This window comes from Falco peregrinus, chromosome 5 (genome assembly GCF_023634155.1).
Source record: "Falco peregrinus isolate bFalPer1 chromosome 5, bFalPer1.pri, whole genome shotgun sequence".
In the NCBI taxonomy this organism is placed as follows: Eukaryota; Metazoa; Chordata; class Aves; order Falconiformes; family Falconidae; genus Falco; species Falco peregrinus.
The window spans coordinates 63,535,691-63,554,443 of record NC_073725.1 but is presented as its reverse complement, the minus strand read 5'-3'; the positions used below and the strand labels follow the sequence as shown (position 1 = coordinate 63,554,443).

Below are 18,753 nucleotides of genomic sequence, written 5' to 3'. Positions count from 1 at the left end.
GGGATTGATAAGAAAGAGGATGGAGCCGGGATTCCATCCATTCCCGCCCCCCCCCAAAAAAAACCCAAAAAGCAAAAAAAAAAATGGGTGCTGAGCACCCAGTGGCACCCTGGGTGTGACTGCTGGGGGGGGCAGTGGGCAGAGCCCTCCTGAAGCTGCTGGTGGTGATGCCACATATATGGGAGGGGGACCGTGGTGCCCCCACCCTGCGCGTCCCCAGGGCATCGCCCGGGTACCGCTGAGGAGGCAGGATGGGTACCTCCGCTGTCGCCATGGGAACGGCCCTTCTCTCGTCTCCGTGGTGAGGATGGGGATGGTTTGCTGGCAACGGGTGTGTGTGTGTGTGTGTGTGTGTGTGTGTGTGTGTGATACCCGGTACCCCGCGTTCTGAGGTTGGCGGTGGGGAGACCCCGGCTCGCTGGAGCTGGTACCCCCCGGCTCATCCCACTGCCTGCACCCCCCCACCCCCCCCCAAAGGATGCTGGAGGGGGAAACTGAGGCACGGCGCTGGCGCCCGCCGCCGGGCACGGCGCGGGGCTGGCAGCCACCCCGGGCACGCAGCGCGGCTGGCACCGGGGCCAACCCGGCCGCGACACCGGTGCCAGGAGCAGCCCCGCGCCGTGACTCAGCAGCTCCGGCGCCGCCGCGGCCTCCTCCCGGCACCGTGTGCCCCCCCCAGGGGAAACGGGCAGCTTGGAGGGACCAAGCCGTGCCCCTCAGCCGGAGGGGCTGCAAGGGCCCCAGCAGCAGCGCGGTGGCCAGATGGCCACTAATCCGTGCCCAAAGCCCTTCCTGGCAGCCGGCTCCGGTGCGTCATGGCGCCGAGGGTTTTCCTGACCCACCTTGTCCCGCCCCCCAGCCCAGGTGCACGTGTCCTGCGGGACACGGGGGACACCGCCTGTTGGGGCAAGAGGGGGAAGCCATGAGGTCACTGGGCCATGCTCAGCACCCAGAGCAGGATCTGACCCTCCCCAGTTAGAGAGCACAGGGGCCCTCCCGTGCCCACTCCATGGGTCCCGCCGCTCTAGGTGGAAGCGGCACAGCGCAGGAGCCGGCCTGGCCCCCCTCCCCACACACTGCGCCGCCCCCCAGCTGCCCCACTAAGACAGCAATAAGAGAAGCCAGGATGGCTCTTCATCCCAAACCCTGGCTCCGGCCTGCCTCCTCCAGGAGCTGAGCCACAGCTGTGGGGATGAGGGTCCTGGCAAGCATCGGTGCAGTGCCACCTCCCCCCCCCAGGAAAACACGTCGCGGTGTGCCACCGGGGGCCCCCCCAACTGTGGCACTGTACAGCGGTGCATTTATTTGAACAGGTTTTCCAACAGAGGTGTTGCCGGAGAGGCCGGCAGAGCGGTGTGGTTAGCTCGCCATGGCTTTGGCCGTGGCCTTGCTGAGCTTGTCTCTGAGGTAGGCTGTCCGCTGCCGCTCCAGCTTCAGGTCCAGGAACTCATAGTGGGGAACCTGCAGCAGGGAGAAGAGGAGATGCCATCAGAGCCCCTGAGACACAAACAGAGCCCTGCATTTGGCCACCAAGGAGCATCCATAATTTATTTAGATCCCTGATGTCCCATGGCAGGGACAGGGGGCCCACAGAGCATGGACATGGCTGTGGCAGCCATTGGGCCAGTCCCCATCGTGGCATAAGTGGGCACCAAATCTGACAAGGCTGTGAGATATGACAGCAGTGGCGTCCACACCCAGGGGACCAAAATGCAGACAATTCAGGACTGTCCCCAAATTAGCCCGTGTCACCACCACCGAACAACGGGCTTCTGTGAGCAGCTGGGATGGCACAAAGCTCCAAAGTGGTACGGGCTGAGCGGCTGCGGGGCCAGCCCCAGTGACCACCCTTCCCCGTGGCAGAGGAGGATTGATTCAGGGCAGCACCTCCACCTCGGGGACCACGCTGAGCACCAAAACCTCCTTAATTTTTCATGTGAGATGCAGAGGACGTGCAGGGCTTCATGGTCCTACCGCTGGCCCATCCCATCCTCCTCTCCATGGCTGCTCCCAGCAGCCCCAGCCTGGCGAAAGCCAGGTGGAATGTTTATTTGGAGTGAATTTGAGGCAGGAGGAGGGCACGAGGGCTGGGGAAGAGGTTCAAGAGCCTGGCACTTGCTTTCTGGCTGGACGGCTCCAGCTGCGTGAAAACACCGGCACCGGGACGCCGTTCCTCGGCAGTGCTCCGGCAGCCTGCACGAGGGAGCAGCCCTGTCTGGGGGGATCCCACCGCCCACCCCTCTCTGGATTTAGTAGCCAGGAGACAAGGCTGAAGCTGCAGGAAGTGATACTTCCCCTCCTCTTCCTCCTCCCATCTCCCCCCTGCCCCAGCCAGCCAGCGTGGGGGCTGTGGGGGGGTGGGTTATGCAAGTGCCTGGGAAAACCAGCGCCGGTGAACCTCAAACCTCACTTCGCATCAGCCTCAAAGCACAGCAGCAGCGCCGAGGGCTGCAGGGAGGACACTGGGGAGGCGCTGAAGCTCGGGGCCCTCATGGGGAAGCAGAGGACAGGCTAGGGAGACCACTCTGGGGAAACGGCGATGCCGCTCTGGGGGGACACGTGGCCCTCCAGCCCAGGAGCCATGCTGCTGGCACACAGCTCAGCCGGGCTGGGGCTGACCCAGCTCCGCAGGGCAGAGGGACGGCTCCCTGCCTGTGAAGGCAGCACCCAGCCATCACCCTCCTCCCCCCAAGCAGCCCGCAGGACAGCAGGGCTCGCTGCCTGCCAGGAGAGCTATAATTACCCCCGGGAAGCTAAATAACGCATGACCCCACTGGAGCCCAGGGCCTCGGTGCAGGGGATCAGCGCCCTAAGACCTTGTCTGCTGTCCTCCTCGATTACCGATCCCCATGCTGCCACCTCCGGGCTGCCTAACAGGTGGCCTGGAGGGGATCATGGCAGCTAATCCTGGGGCAGGCAGGGTGCTGAGCCACCCCACAGGGAGCTGTGGGCACCATGGAGCGCTCCAGGCTGACGTGGGGCTCTGCCCTGCTGTGTGGGACCCAGACCCATCAGGAAGGGGAGGGGAGCAAGAAGGAAGCTGGTGTGCCCCTCAGGATGGTGTCCGCTCCTCCATCTCCATGGAATTAGAGACCCCCTGATGTTCCCCACAACTACTCACGTCCACCACGAGGAAACCGGCCGCCTGGATGTGGCGCCGGGCCATGACGTAGCGACCCAGCAGGTCCTTGCTTCTGTTGCTGAAGTTGGGGAACTCCCACCGGAGGAAGGCGACCCTGGGAGATGCACGGGGGAACAGGAGGCCATGAGATGTGAGGCTGAGCATATGCAGCCCAAGTGGGGCTGGCAGCAGTGCCCGGATTGTAGTCATGGACTGGTTTGGGTTGGAAGGGCCCTTAAAGCCCCCCCAGTCCCACCCCTGCCACGCGCAGGGCCCCCTTCCCCCAGCCCCGGTGGCTCCCAGCCCCGTCCAGCCTGGCCTTGGGCACTGCCAGGGCTGGGGCACCCACAGCTGCTCTGGGCAGCCCGTGCCGGCGCCTCGCCGCCCTCACAGGGAAGGATTTCTCCCTCAGCTCTGATCTCCATCTGCCCTCTCTCAGTGCAAAGCCGTTCCCCCTTGTCCTGGCGCTGCAGGCCCTGCCAATTGCCCCACGCCACTGGGACACAGATTTGTCCTGCTGGAGCCATTATCCTGCCTCTCAGCCATCAGAGAAGCACCAGGACAGCAGCTCAAGCACAATTTATCCACAGCCCAGGCCTGGCAGCAAGCTGAGCCGGGCAATGATGCCTTTTCCAGGCAGGAAAGAGGCAGCTCAGTCCCCAGGGCCCTGCAGACAGCCGGGCTCTGTAGTAGACAGCCCTGGCAGAAGCTCTCTTCAGAGAGAAAACCACTGCCATGACCAGTATGTGCCCCCCTCCCCTGCTGTGCCTCCACTGGGCTGGCTGGCAAGAGCAGCCTCTGGCTCCAAAATGTTACTCCAGGGGCACTGGCAGAGCTCTACCCCAATTTCTGTCCTGTTCCCACTCTCTCCTGCTCTCAAGCAAGGGGGGGACGTAGCTGGGCACGGCATCCTCAGCACGCTGGCAACCCCTGCAGCTCTGCCATGAGCCACTGGCCACGGTGACCAGGAGGTGCAGAGCCCACAGATCCTCAGCACCACGAAGGCACAGCCCTCCCCCTCCTCTCCCCCCGAGCTCCTACCCAGACGGCGGGGCACAGCTGAGCCCAGACCCACCTCCTGGCACCCGGCGGCAGTGGCTTTGTCCCTTCTGAGCAGAGCAGATGGGGAGCAGCAAAGTCCTTCAGGGGGAGAGGTTTATTTTCACTGTTCACCACCATCTCGGCATCTGCACAGAGAGGAGGGAACAGAAGGACTCCTGAGACCCACCTGGACACTGCTCACACCATCTGCCCGGAGGCTGGTGACGCAGAGCGCGCGAGGTCCCATGCTCCCTTGCCAAAACCCCATCCTTCCTGAAGCCATGGAGCAGCACCGCACGCGCAGCCAGGGTACAGCACCCTCCTCACACTGCCAAAGGGCACCGTCTGCTTCCTATAGATCTCCCTGGGCAGAAGACATGTCCGTGGTGTGATTTTATCCCCCAGTGTCCCACGGTAAGGGGACGTGGGTCCCGTGGACCACGGAAGTTGCTGTGGCAGCCGGTTGGCCGGTCCCCACCATGGAGGGAGGCAGGGACCGAATTTGACAGGGCTGCAGGAGAACAGGGAGCTGGGGGAGCTTGGGTGGGCTGCAAAAGCCGTGGGTGCGGCAGGGAGGGCAGGGGCACCAGCCGTGGTGCTGCCCGGCTGCAGAAGGGCTTTTCTCCCGCATCTGCTACCCACAGCCATGCCCTGGGCTGTGGTTTCTGCTCTGCCTTGAGAGTCAGATTCTGGCAGGAGATGAAACAAGACAGGGCAGCTGCGATGAGGAGGCAGAGGGGCGTGAGGCTAAAGAATGAGGGGGGATAAAGCCTGGCAGCCGTATCTGAGCCCTCAAATTGAGCTCCCTCCCCCAGGCAGAGCCCCGTGGGGTCCCGCTGCTGCCTGCGGAGGTGAGGAGAGGACATACTCACCGATCTGCCAGCCGTAGATGGTGCTGACATCGAAGCGCCCGTGTTCCTGGTTCCCCAGCACCCCTGCCAATGCCTCCCGCAGGTAGCTCTGCAGCATGGTGACCTTCTCCCCCGCTGGCTCCGCAGCACTCAGCATCTCCGGTGGCAGGAATGGCCCCCGATAGCCGGGACTTTCCAGCTTGGCAGCAGCATTGATGTGAATGAGCTTCACTTGTAAGTTCTGGGCCTTGAGGGACTGATCACCTGGCAGGAGGAGAGAAGCAGAGCTAGAGACATGGCCCACAGCAGGGTCTGAATCTTCATCCAGTGGCCTGCATAGCCTGTCCGATGGGGATTCCAGGTTCTGATGCCCCCGTGATGGGTCCCAGCCTGCTGGCATGGAGATACAGATCTCCAGAGGCCAAACGCCGGGGGAGTTCCTGGCCCTGCTCCAGCTCTGGGCACTCGCAGGAAGCCACCACGAGCTGGCCGAGCCAAACAGGCTCTTCGTTTGGTGGGGGCAGCCCCATTGGAGCCCAATGTCTGTGGTGTGATTTTACCCCTGGGGTCCCACAGCGGGGGATGTGGGGCTCACACACTACCGAGGTTGCTGTGGCAGCTGGCTGGCCAGTCCCTGCCACAGAGGAGGCCAGGACTGAATTTGACAGGGCTGCACATCCCCAGCAGTCACCGTTTTGTCAGGAGACACCAAGCCTTCCTGTCTCTTCTTGAGGTCTTGGGGGAAGCACACAGGTAGTGCTGGAGCAGAGCTGCAAGCTGTGATCGGGGCATGTGATAGCCACCACAAGGTCGGGGGCAACGTGTCACCCTGCTGTGCTTCAACCCTGCGAGCGCTGCTCCAGCCATGTAACATTCGACTTCAGGCTGGGCCAGGGGCCGGCAGAAGAGCAGCCAGTGGGCAGAACCCAACCCAGGGAGCCAGGCAGAAGAGAGCACAGGGAACGAGCAGCGAAGGCACGAGCAGCACAGCATGGAGGAGGATGGCTTGAGTGGATCCCCTCTGCCATCACTGTCTTGTTCTCCTTCGCCCCCATCACACGCAGGCACAAATCCAAGGGGCTACTGGAGCTGGAGGCCATGGCTCTCACTAGCCCAGCTCCGCTGGTGCTGCTGCCCTGCACAGAGCTGTGGGGGGGGATCCATGAGAACCACTCCCAGTGAGATTGATTCACAGGATGGCCGGGGCTGGAAGGGCCCCCTGGAGCCCCCCCAGCCCACCCCCCTGCTGAAGCAGCTCTCCCAGGGCAGGCTGCACAGAGCCCCGTCCCGGCGGGTTGGGATGGCTCCAGAGAAGGAGACCCCACAGCCTCTCCGGGCAGCCTGTGCCAGCGCCCGGCACCCTCCAGGGAAAGAAGTTTGTCCCCAGGTTCCGCAGGAGCTGCCTGTGGTGCAGCCTGTGCCCGCTGCCCCTTGTCCTGCCGCTGGGCACCCCTGGCAGGAGCCTGGCCCCGTCCTCCTGCCACCGCCCTGGAGGCGCCTGTGGGCATCGATAAGGGCCCCCAAGCCTGCTCCTCTCCAGGCTGAACAGTCTGCTCCTCTCCAGCCCTCTCGGCCTTCCCTCCTGTGGGGAAGGCTCCCGTCCCCTCATCAGCCTCGCAGCCCCCGCTGGGCCCTCTCCAAGTAGTTCCTGGTCCCTCTGGAACTGGGGAGCCCACCACTGGACACAGTTCTGGGAGATTCCCTCCTGGTTAACAGTTAACAACCTGTTAACTCAAATTTAGACAGACCAGGCTCAGTATCCCCACTCCCTGTCCCAGGTCTGAGGTTCTCGGTCCCCGTCCCACCGGCAGAGACACTCGGCTCACCTCGGATCTGAGCGCAGAAGTCAGGCGCCAGCACTCGCTGCAGGTAGGGAGCCTTGGCCTGCTGCAGCACACAGAGCGACCATACCAGGTCCGTCAGCAGGTGAGGCTCCAGGCTGTTCAGCTGGCCCTGGAGTTCCTCGTGGACCTGCAGAGAGAGAAACCAAACAGCTCAGCTCAGCGTAACGCTGCTGATGCCTTGATCTTGTGGTCAACACGCAGGTCTGGCAGGTTGACAGATCCCTGAAGCATTATGGTGCACCTGATGGGTGCTGTCTCCTCCACAGCTGTACTTCTCCCCTGGGTCATTTGAGAGATTTTAAGATCGCTCTAACATGGCCCTGCAGCTCACGAGCTGTGGGTCGCTGGACCAGGATGCTGTGTTGCTGCCGTGTCGCTGCAGCAGCCAGGGGTAATGCACTACTGCGGCCAGCCCTGCCACAAGGGTAGCGTTCAGAAAAGGGAGGGCTGGAGGTGATAAACCCCTTCGGGGTCTGCAATGGAAACCTGCTGTAAGCAGAGCTGGAGGGGTCTGAAACTGTATCAGTGGTGTCTCTGTGCCTGTCCAGGAATCACAGCAAGAGCCTGAAGCTCTATACCCTGCAGGGGTTTCTACTCTTTAAACCAGGAAAACTTTTCCACAATGCCTCAAAACCGAGTACTTTTGCACTTGCTACAAAATGCCCCTTCACAGTGACCACGAGTAATGCTGGCAGGGGGAGCCCAGAGCCCTGGATGCTACTTCCACACCTTGCCCTTCTCACAGCCCCAAGGAGACCTGCTGCCCATGCTGGCCTGGCCACGAGGGAGAGGCTGCCCTGGGGTAGGGTGCAGCGTGCTGCTGGTTAGGAACACCCGTGTACCTGGTCCCCTTCTCAAACTGCGCATCCATTGCAGGGGGGCTGGGCAGGCCACGCTCCCTCTCTGCCTGGTGCTTGGCCAATGCCCGCTTACTCAGCAACAATGCAGCTCCTCTCTGGAAATCATCAGCATAAATCTGTCCCCAGGGAGGTCAAGGTGACTCCCTCCTCCACTTCAGAGGCCAGCCTGGCTGCCTCCACAAGCCAGGGAAGGCAGGAGGATGCCAAGGACAGCGTCTGCTCCATGCTCACCTCCTGCCAGCCTCTTGCCGAACCGTGCAGGAGGCTCCCCCTCCGCTCGGCTATTCCAGCTGATCAAGCCTCCTCGCCCCAGGATGCAGCAACCTTCCCCCCAACCAGGCAGACAGCGAGTATGTCTGCCTGCGGCAGCCTCTATCCTTCTCGACAGCTCCCCAGAGCCGGGAGAGCAGCCCCAGCACTACCAGACTGGGGGCCTGGCACAGCTGGGAGAAGCCACACAGCTCTGCCAGCAACGGGCGTGCAACCATCAACACCTATGGCCTCATTATAAAGAGCTAATTACAGCAACCAGAGTTCAGGAGGGAACATAAACACCCACACACTGCTTGTGTCTGGTGGAAAAGCGAGCCCGTGGGGCTCAAGCCAGTCACGGACTAATCGGCTCAGCTACTGCCCCGCACGCAGCCAGGGCAGTGCAGTGCAGGTTTCTCAGCCTGGCCTGAGTTCTGGGCTCCCCCTTCCCATTTCCCACACCGTTTACAGCTGGCTCAAGCCATCTGACACCCACTCTCACACGGGGACGTGTTAGAAGGAGATCTGCTGCTGCCTTTCTGCTGACTAGGGAGGGAGGAAGGTTGACGAAGAGGGGGAAAGGAGGAAGGTTACCATGCTGAAGAAGTCCTCGCTTCCGCTGGGCTGGAAGTTGAGGCGAGCAAAAGACAGGATGATACTGCACAAGAGGGTGACAGGCAGCTGCTTGGTGTTGTCCAGGGCATACTGGAAGATACAGGGGGCAAAACCAGAGGTTTAGATCTGTCCTACTTGAGTACAGACAGGAAAAGATTTAAAGCGTCAGCCAAGGATGCATCCAGCCCCGTGGCAAGATGGGAAAAACACAAGGCAAAGATCTTTTAGTCCTTCCCTGGGATTTTATACTGGCACAAGGGAAAGCCATGAGTGGAAGCAGAGCTCTGTTAACAGTCTGGTACAGATGCAAAAATGCAGACATGTAAACTGGGGCAGAGCTGGGAAGGCACCTGGGGAGGGAAGCGGCGCTGGCATTCGGGGCTGGAGGCTCAGACAGAGCTGAGACTGGCCCCAGCTCAGTGCGGATTCCCAGTGCTGACTTCAGCAGAAGACGAACAGCGAGTCCTGTCAGACTCAATTACAGCCGCTGGCTGGGTAGGGAAAACAGTGATGACATCCCAGAGAGCATCTCTGGAGAGGTGGGGGGAAACTGCTCCCATCTGGGAACTGGGGTGGATAACAGTTGTACTGTTGTACTGGTGGCAGCGGGGGCTTCCCTGTCCCCCCCAGACCCTCTCCTCCTCACCTGTGCGATGGCCTCAAACAGTGGCAGGCTGAGCCACTTGAGGAGGGCGAAGGATCTGATGCAGCGCGTCACCTCGATGGGCGCCATCGTGGCAACGTGGGGGTGCAGGTCGGTGGCTATCTTCTGGAAGACCTGGGGCTGGTGGAAATTCAGTTTTCCTTAAAGAAGCAAAGAGAAAGCGGCAGCCACTTACAAGGAGCTGGCATGGGAGCCGTGCCTGGATGGGTGGTGGTGGCACAAGGGAAAGCACAAAACTGTTCATTAGGAGCCGAGGAGGCTCAGAGAGCCGTTTGGCCTCCCCCAGCTGCCTCGGCCCCATCCCTTCTGGTCAGACCAAGTCTCTGCCGCGTCCTGCCGCACCCACCAGCTCTCAGTCCCAGCGCCAGCTCATGGCTCCAGCCTCCACCTAGTGCTAGTAGCAGATTTTAGCCCCAGTGTCTCCATCTACAGATCCTGCTCTGACCAGAAGAGCCCTGAACTCACTAAGGCTACCAGGAACATTTTGCAAGTGAGGTAACAGGGGCCAGGGCTCCCCAAGAAAATCCCTGGCCACGGGAGGAGGTGAGAAAGGATTTGGGGCCATTTGTGGGGATCCTGGCTCACTAGCTGCCTACGCTGCAGGGAGAGGGGCTCCCTAAAGCCTCAACCACCCTTCCAAAGCACTCTCTCATCGCAAGTCCCCTTCCTTCCACACACTGGAAGAAAAACAGCGTACCTGGGCTCACTCTGCCTGTGCTTGGAGCTGGAAATTGCCCAGCTGCACTGGCTGACACACTAGGTCCACCCTAACATACCCTGCCAGCCTTTCTCCTTCATCTGGCTGTGGTAGCAACGCTATCAAATCCCTGCTTGAGTGCCCAGAATCAGCTGGACTCTGCCACACGTAAGGTCCAGCAGGTCCCAGTACAACCGAACCACTTACCATAGGCGAAAATCAGGTCCATCAGGACGTTGAGGCTGAGCTCAGAGTGCTTCTGAATCAGGTGATAGGACAAGGCTCGGAGCAGAGGCACGCAGCGCCGGTTCTGGTAGGCTAGAGCCAGTGTTATTTTCCGGATGTCATCAGAGTTGAACTGCTCAGCAATCTCCAGAGCCTGCCAAGAAACGTTTTGAGCAGGAATGTAAAGGGAAAGCAGAAAGCAAGGTGCAGATACCAGCTTTATACGGAGTGGGATGCGCTGTCGCCACGGGCTGAGCCCCTCCAAGGGTGATGGGGACTGTAACTGGCGAGTGTTTAGCATGCAGCGAGGCTAAGCGGCTGGCAGTGAGCGTGGCAGCTCACACAGAGAGAGGGCAAAGGGAAGCAGACCCTTGTCCTCTCACCAGAGCTCAGCCAGGATCTCCCTGCTGCCAGCTCTGCCTCCCTCAGCTGGCAGAACCTCAGTGTCCGGCACCCAGGCACAGCAACACCCTGTCAGGCAAAGGCCGACAGAGGAAAGGCACCCGCTGCCGGACCAGCACCCTGCTTTCCACTGTAATTTCCATCTCATTTGCAGGATGCTAACCCAACACTGCCGGTCTGGGCTCTGCATAGGCTGACAACCCCCACCAGATCCAGCTACAGCATTCTGCCTCGTCACACACCTGTGTCTGTAGCATTTATCTATGCCCGGAGTCCAGGGAGAGGGACAGCGGGGCTTACGAGCTACAGCTGTTGCTGTGGCAGCTGTTTGGCCAGTCCCCAGCACGGGCTGGACGAGGACTGAATTTGACGCAGCTGCAGTCAGGGCTCCTGTAGCGGCTCTGACCCAAAGGACATTTCCCTGCTCCTGCAAGCGACAGAAATAGGGACCCATGGAGCACCGGAGGGGACAGACCTGTCCCCTTTGAAGATGACAGGTGCCCAGGGCAGCCAGAAGGCAAGGACAGTATGGACACTCCTTGTCTTAGCTCCCCTCACAGCCTGGCTTGTACAGGGAAGCGAAGGATGACATTTTTGGCAGCTGCATTATGCTGGCTCTGCAAGTTACCACTTGCCAGCTAAGGAACTTTGAGCGCATTCTCTGCAGAACTGCCACAGCTGCAAAGTAAAACGCATCATCTCAGCCCACGTTCCAGCAATGCAGACCAGTGTGAGCACCCACTCGCACCAGTATGGACTTGGAAGGGGTTGGTGAGCGCCAGGTCCCCCACCTATGTGGCTCAGATGGAAACCCCTGATAGAAGCACCCATGCATGGGAAGCTGCTTAAAGAGCAACTCGTAACCACACACCGAAGTACTCTGGAGCAGCGACGAGCGCAGCCTGTGTGGAATGCAGGATGGGTGAAGGGGACGGGGCTCTCCCTCCCACTGTCATCAGCTGCGGGAGGTGGCCTGTCTGAAGGGAACGGAGGCAGAAAGGAGAGCCCCAGCCCGTACCTTGTCCTCCAGCCGGTCCATCAGAGTTGGGGAGATGTGCCCGACCTTGCTCATCAGCATCACCACAGTTCGGGTGCCCTCAAGCTCCGTCCAACGCAGCTCCAGCTTCTTGATGACTTCATTCAGCAGCCTGCTCTCCTTCCCCAGCCTGATCACCAAGAACTCTGCCAGAGAGGCGAGCTGCTTGAAGGTGAGGCGTCGCAGTCGCCACAGCACCTCCTGCTCCACCGACTGCATCTCCCTCCTGTTTCTGTCCATCCCCAGAGAGTAGAGACTCTTCAGGAGGTTCACCAAAGTGTTATTCCACACCTGAGAAATCTGGCAGCAAAGGGAAATAAGAGAAAGGTGTTGATCAGAGACAGCACGAGAGTATTCAGTTGCCAGCCACACCAAACACCAGGCAATGCTCTCTCTCCAGAAACAGCTACACAGCGTCGAGCTGGAAGCAAGAGTCCTCCTCGGTCCGAGGACATCCAGCTGTCCCTCACCATGACGCGAGACCTGTGCTCCTGCACAGTCGTGATACAGACTGGAGCAGCCTGGTGCCCTGGTGAGGAAGAGGAACCTCAATGCCTGTACCACAAGCTGAAGGCACGCACTGATCCCAGCAGCGTGGATGAGCCTCGAGAGGTAACCGCACGTCGCTTACAGAGCTGCCATAGGGGTGGTGAACTCTCGGCCTCAGAGGAGGAACTTACACAGATTTGCCACCAGCTGGGTGAAACATCTAACTAGACTTTCCGCTCCTTTAGAGGCACTTAAGCTGGTGGGGCTGGTAAAACTAAGAGTAGTGGGGAAGTCTTATAGCTCAGGGGCAGAAACTTGAGGGTCTTAGGAGAATGCCACGGGACTCTGACTCACCTCAGCACCTCAGGTTTACCCTAAAAGCCCCGATTTCTCTCCATGTTACTGAAAGGAGGCTGTGCACTAATCCCACTGTTGAGAGCAGCAGGATTTGCCCAGTCCCACACTGCCCACTGAACTTCTCTGGCCACTGCTGGCTGCTTTCCCACCAGCAGCTGATGCAAGGCAGAGCTTGTGGTTTTTCATCAGCCATTGATCTTCCAGCTTCTGTCTCTTTCAGCACCCATCAGGGAATGCCAGGCACCTCTATTTCCAGCCCAAGCTTCCCCAGCTGTGCTCTGCTGCTGCCATGCAGCACTAAAAGGCAATTCCAGCCTGAAAGCTCTTCTGATTTGTGTAAAACCAAACCTGATCCTTAGCACAACATCGGTTCTAACGGGCCCTTCAGAAAGCATCACTGTGCCAGCTGCCCCGCTAGAGCGCAGCGCTTGCTTGACGGAACATCCCAATATTACAAAACTATTTCAGAAACGAGGAGTTGCTTCTCAGAGTGACCGTGCAAGGAGGCAAGGGAGGCAGGGCCATGAGATGTTAAATTTCACACAGGAGACACCATGCGGGTTTGGACAAACAAAGGCTTAACACTCTGGCCTGTCCAAACTCCAGCACTTCCACTGCCATGGCAAATTCCTAAAGCGGTGCTCAGGAATGGTTCAGCACCCTAAGCACAAGAACGGCCTGAGTGCTGCCAGGCTGTTCTGCTAAAATCTGAAAAATCACAGACCAGGATGCAGCTGAGAAAACAAGCAGCTCCTGTCACTTGCCTGGGGTTACTTGGAAGGTCACAATGAGAACCCGATGGCTCCCCTGGCTGATCCCTTGCCTTTGTCACCCACTCACATGTACAAAACTCACCACACAGTCTGTTAAGAGCCCCTTCCCTCAATACTGTCTTGGCCCACACCTCATACACTGCTCAAAATCTCTGGCTCCTCTCCACGAGGCCATTGCAAGCCAATTAATTTTAGTTTTTTTCCATCAGAGTGTCTTTGCATCTACACAGTGACCTCTTACATTTGGTTATCTACGACTGCGTTTGCAGTTAACAGCTTGTTGGAGAAGAATAATAGTGTTTGCAGCAAGTTTGCTTTCTTTACAGCTCAAAATCCCTAGCCACATCCCTCTTGGCAGTTTCCTACAGTTCGGTCACACTGCCTTGCTTGTCATTATCACTCCTGCAGCGCACCAGCTTGGCTTTGCCAGCTCTGGGGCATCCCTTCCCTATTGAGGGGTCCCCAGGGACACGGGCACCCCTTTGATCTGCAGTGATAGTGACACAGGACCATGTAGATCAGCTGGAGTAGTACTTTCACCCCAAATACAGCAGCATGGAAGCATTTCAGCTCAACGGAGCTAACCGGGCACCCTCAGGACAAATCCTACCTCTCTGCTATCCTTTGTCAGGTTTTGAGGAACAGAGATCATGGATCAGGAGAAATATGATGCATCTGCAGAACACTTGTACCCCAAGAGAGAGCCCTGCCAGGAACCTCATCAAGTTCAACGAGGCAGGTTCACAGGTCTGGGTGACCCCCAGTACCAGCACAGGCTGGGGGATGAAGGGATTCAGAGCAGCCCTGCAGAGAAGTACTTGGGGTACCGGTGGGTGAAAAATGGGACATGATGCAGCCACGTGTACCTGCAGCCCAGAAAGCCCCCCGTGCCCTGGGCTGCATCCCCAGCAGCGTGGCTGGCAGGGTGAGGGAGGGGGCTCTGCCTTTCTACTCTACCCTCTGGGGAAGAGAACGCTCCAGGGAGACCATCTTGTGGCCTTTCAGTATACAAAGGGGGCTTACAAGAAAGACCGAGACAGACTTTTTACCAAGGCCTGTAGCGACAGGACAAGGTGGGAATGGCTTTACACTGAGAGAGGGCAGATGGAGATCAGAGCTGAGGGAGAAATCCTTCCCTGTGAGGGCGGCGAGGCGCCGGCACGGGCTGCCCAGAGCAGCTGTGGGTGCCCCAGCCCTGGCAGTGCCCAAGGCCAGGCTGGACGGGGCTGGGAGCCACCGGGGCTGGGGGAAGGGGTTCCTGCCTGTGCCAGGGGCTGGGATTGGATGGTCTTCAAAGATCCCTTCCAACCCAAACCATCCTGTAACCCCATGATGTGGGGCCCACAAGCTGCAGGTATTTCTGCAGCAGCTGGCTGAGCCAGCAGCAACCACAGCAGATGATGCTGAATTTGATGGGGTTGCTGAGGTCTGACAGCACAATGTGCCAGGCACAGTGCACTGCTTCCCTTCAGATGCCCCATCTTACCTGCTGGCTTCTCTGCTGTTTGCCTGAGTAGCTCTGATGTACCTTTGCCACTAACTGGCAAAGGTGCAGCTTTATCTTACTGACAGAACTGAAAATTCACAGGAGCAGGAGCAAGGCAGCTTTTAACGAAGATGATCTCTCTGCTCCGTTTTGTCTCCAATATGAGAAGCAGCACTTTTAGATAGAAACAATCAGGTATCCTGCCTAGAGCTGGTAATTTCACCTCCTGGTCCCCTCAACTTCATTTTTCACTTGGAAAGGGAGAAGTACAAACCCTAAATGAGCAGCTGGCTCCAGCTGCCCGCGCTGTTCAATCCCAGGAGCACTCTCTGCTTTCCACATTGTATTCTTTCCCCAAAACGCTTCTGCAGCCAGGAGGGAACTTACCTGGGAATCCATGATGCCAATGAGCTGTTGGAAACGTTCATCCTGCAGAATGCTCTTAGTTTCCAGGTTTTTTTCTGCTGCGAGCCGGGAAAGTTGAGTAATTACTAGGGAGGATTGGTTGCTGTTAAGAACATGGAGCTCGCTCAGCTGGAGGAGGTCCTGAGGGCTCGTGGCTGTTTCAATAAGTTCCACGATCACTCTGTGCTCTGGGTTTCTGGTGGTGTCCTCCACCTGCTCTTTAACCGAGAATCCATCTGCCCAGCTGGAAGGGCTCGAAGTATGAAATGAAGCAAAAGGTGCTTGAGGCAGAGCTCTTGCCACTGCCACCTTCCCAGCTGGTACCAGCAGAGAAGCTGGGACTGCCGAGGGGGGAGAGATGAAGGCACTGAAGTGCCGCCAGCAGCAGCGTCGCACCAAGCGGGCTGCCATGGTGGGAGGCATGGGGGAAAGGAAAGTCGGGGGTGGTAACCAGCTGGTGGTCAGCGCCACATTTCAAGAACTCTATGAAAGGAAAAGAGACACTTTAGGAGCAGGAGAATTTCAGAGATAAAAAAAAGAGGAAGCAGCCAGCTTCTGGTAATGGTTCTGAGGAACGGACTGTTTCGACCAGCAATACTGGATGTGAAGAGGCAGTGAAAGCTTTCTGATGATCGAATGGCAAAGCACTGCTGTGGATGAGGCTATGTGCTTCCCTGCTGGGGCTAACCTGTTGCCAGACCAGCTCTTAGGAGCTGCCAAACTCCAGCACTGCTCTCCAAGGCAGCACACAGCCATTCCACAGTGGCTGGCAGCGGGTCTGGAGCACACCCAGCCCCTCACCAGTCTCAACTGGGCCTCACCCAGACCTCCAGGGACACAGCCCCATCTCCCCAGTTACTCTCAGTTTTGCAAACACCGCTCTCCCTGGGTTCCTTCCTTCCCTGCCCAGCCCGTACCCCTCAGAGCCCCTGGGCTTGGCCCACCCCTCCCAGGGCGATTCCCCTCAGACTCCCCCGGGCTCGGCCCACATCTCATGGGGCTATATCCCCTCAGAGCCCCCCTGGGCCTGGCCGATTACTCCTAGAGCCCCCCAGGCCCGGCCCTCCCCTCCAGGACAGGGCCCAACGTCCCCCAGGCTCAGTCCTACGGCCCCGAGCCCGGCCCACCGCCCCCAGGCCCTCACCCCCGCCCCCCGGGCCCTCACCCCCACCCCGCGGGCCCGGTCCTACGCCCCCGGGCCGAGCCCGCCACCCCCCGGGCCTGACCTCTCCCGCCCCAGCCGCACGCCGGGCCGGCAGGGAGCCCCCGCGCGCATGTGCGCCGACGCACACCGATAACGTCAAGACGCCGCGGCGACTCTCTATTGGCAGCGCCGGCGCAGTCCCTGACGTCATCGTGCTGCGCCGAGCGCCTATTGGCTCAGGCGGCGGCACTTCCGGCGCGGGGCGCGAAGCGGGCTTGGGCGGGCGGTGCGAGGCGTGCGGTGGCTGTCGCCCTCCGCCGCCGCTCGGCGCTGCCCCGGCGGGCTGGTCGGGCCCCGGGCGCGGCGGGCGGCCCTACGCGAGGCCGCGGGTCGGGCTGGGCCCGGCCTCACCCCCCAGGCCGCCATTTTGTGAAGCGGCGGGACCGGCCCCGCTGCGGGAGTGTGGGGGGCGCGGCTAGGCTGCTGTGGAGCTGCCACTCGGCGGGGCCCTTGTGCCCCCGCGCTGCCGCCCCTCCCCCCTCAGCCCCCCAGAGCCTCTCCGCGGTAGCCCCTCCGCCTGCCCGGCCTCTGGCGGGGAGGGTTCCCCCCTCCAGCCCCGCTGGCCGTGATCTCCCCCCGCTGCTGAGGCCTGGCCGGTAAGGTTACCCGGGGCTGCCCGGCCTCCCCGCGGCGTTTTCTCTCACCGTATCGCTGCCCAAACAGGTCAGGGATCGGCTGTGGGAACAAATAAACGACAAAGAAATATGTGAGATGCCAGGAATGAGGGGCAACGCAATGGGGTGGTGGTCAAATAAAGTGAGAGACAGATTTATGAGCGTGTTATTTCTCACGGCTCGGGGCCTTGGTGTTTGGTTTTGGGGATTTACTTGACCCTCCTCCCAGCTGGTGGGGGGTGCTGCCCTGAGAAGGGCAGCAGTAGCTGTGTGAGCATGGGGTTACCCTGACCAGAACTCACTAAATTTTCCCTTTTTGTTCCCAAAATGGCCTGGCAGGGTTTCATGTCTGTTGTGAAATACATGAGCCTGCTAGGGGTTTACACAGGGCGCTCAAAAATACTACTTGCAGGTCTTGATAACTGTTTTTGGTGGCCGCTAAATCCTAAGTGTGAGCTGCAGGAAAAGAGAAAAAAATTTCCTTCAGAGGCCTCGCGTGCCCTACGCCCTCCCGTGGGACCTGGACCGCTGCACTGAGCGCTGTCTCCCTGTGGGGAGTGGGTGCTGCTCGGCCACATGTTCCCTCCTGAGAGCTGGAAGGATTTTGGTTCTGATAAAAGGTGACCGACTTTGGTCACCTTGACATTGTGCTGCAGAGGGGTAGGAGCCCCAGCAAGGACCTCTGGTGCTGGGTGTCTCATCCAAACCCAAATTGCTGCATAATTGAAGAATTTGGAAGAACTGGAGAATTTGGGAGGAATCTGCCTCCTCCAAAAACTTGTCTCAAGTTGAAGAAGTGCGGAAGGGCTGGCAGGGACTGCCTCCAGTTGAGTTTTGAGTATCTTCCAAAACCAGAGACCCCACAACCCCTCTGAGCAACAGGTTCCTCTGCTGGCTAATGGTCACCTTAGTGTCTTCTGAGACCCCCAGGGCCACCTGTGATGAGCTGCTGGGCATTCCCCACTGTGTCCTGGTGCCTGGGGTTGTTCCTGCCCTGGTGCAGGATGTGGCAGTTCTTGTTCAACCCCGTGAGGTTCCTGCTGACCATCTCTCCAGCCTGCTGAGGTTGCTCTGGGTGGCAGCACAACCTTCTGCTGCCTCAACCACTCCTCCCAGTTGGGTGTCAGCTACAAACCTGCTGAGGGTACACCTGTCCCATCATCCTAATTGTTAACGAAGATGTGAAACAAGATGGGACCTGGTGTGGACCTCTGGGGAGCACCACCAGTGACCAGCCTCCCCCTGAACTTGACCACCACCCTCCAGGCCTGTCCTTTGAGCCCATTTTCAGTCCATGCTGATGGTTCCCAACCACCTTCTTGTTGGGTACAACCTCTGGTGTGTCCAGTTCTGGTCCCCACAAGTCAAGAAGGAAGCAGACAGAGTGGAGAGGGTCCTGAGGAAGGTCAGAATGATGGTCAAAGTGCTGGAGAGCCTGCTGTAGGAGGAAAGGCTGAAGGAGTTTGGTCTCTCCTCCCTGGAGAGAAGACTTGTGAGGGGACCTCATCACAGTAGTCCAGTACTCAAATGGTGGAGGCTTCCAAGGAGCCACGTGGACAAGACAAGGGGCAGTGGGTACTGGGAGAGGTTTCATCTCAACTTGGGTTGTACAGTGAGACCAGTTGTTCCCTGGAAGAACCTTCCAGGGACACAGTAGAGTCCTCATCGCTAGAGGTCCTCAGGACGAACCTGGATGGTTTGCAAAATAATCAATCCTATCTAGGGTCCCTTCTCCATAGAAGGTTGGACCTGGTTGCACCTGGATCTTTCCAGGGCCAACCTAAGCTGTCCTATGGGTCTGTGATTGACAGCATTTG

General features: G+C 59.3%; 1 protein-coding gene and 5 non-coding genes across 6 annotated transcripts; all 6 read right to left on the bottom strand.

Annotated features, from left to right (window-relative positions):
* Window positions 1–1,278: 1,278 nt before the first annotated feature.
* Window positions 1,279–16,432, bottom strand: TBRG4 (transforming growth factor beta regulator 4). The gene is made up of 11 exons (XM_055806302.1): window positions 16,345–16,432; window positions 15,101–15,601; window positions 11,591–11,908; window positions 10,153–10,324; window positions 9,231–9,388; window positions 8,564–8,674; window positions 6,840–6,984; window positions 5,035–5,277; window positions 4,197–4,308; window positions 3,122–3,236; window positions 1,279–1,461 (listed from the first exon to the last, which is right to left on the bottom strand). Exons 2-11 carry the CDS (start codon window positions 15,539–15,541, stop codon window positions 1,360–1,362), a joined length of 1,917 nt encoding a protein of 638 aa, XP_055662277.1. The 5' UTR covers window positions 15,542–15,601; window positions 16,345–16,432; the 3' UTR covers window positions 1,279–1,359.
* On the bottom strand, window positions 1,535–1,671 carry LOC114012309 (small nucleolar RNA SNORA5). The gene has a single exon (XR_003554687.1). It is a non-coding gene; the product is annotated as a small nucleolar RNA SNORA5 (small nucleolar RNA).
* Window positions 4,538–4,678, bottom strand: LOC114012303 (small nucleolar RNA SNORA5). The gene has a single exon (XR_003554680.1). It is a non-coding gene; the product is annotated as a small nucleolar RNA SNORA5 (small nucleolar RNA).
* Window positions 5,551–5,688, bottom strand: LOC114012307 (small nucleolar RNA SNORA5). The gene has a single exon (XR_003554684.2). It is a non-coding gene; the product is annotated as a small nucleolar RNA SNORA5 (small nucleolar RNA).
* Window positions 10,815–10,952, bottom strand: LOC114012295 (small nucleolar RNA SNORA5). Its single transcript, XR_003554672.1, has one exon. It is a non-coding gene; the product is annotated as a small nucleolar RNA SNORA5 (small nucleolar RNA).
* On the bottom strand, window positions 14,523–14,650 carry LOC114012310 (small nucleolar RNA SNORA5). Its single transcript, XR_003554688.1, has one exon. It is a non-coding gene; the product is annotated as a small nucleolar RNA SNORA5 (small nucleolar RNA).
* Window positions 16,433–18,753: the final 2,321 nt, after the last annotated feature.

Bases quoted from the DNA above. Each gene is read 5' to 3' on its own strand.
- TBRG4 (XM_055806302.1), bottom strand. From the start codon at position 15,541: ATGCCTCCCACCATGGCAGCCCGCTTGGTGCGACGCTGCTGCTGGCGG. The intron at 9,389-10,152 runs GTAAGTGGTTCG...TGCTTCTTTAAG, and splicing joins GGACCTGATTTTCGCCTATG to GAAAACTGAATTTCCACCAG. The intron at 5,278-6,839 runs GTGAGCCGAGTG...TCCTCCTGCCAG, and splicing joins CTTCTGCGCTCAGATCCGAG to GTGATCAGTCCCTCAAGGCC.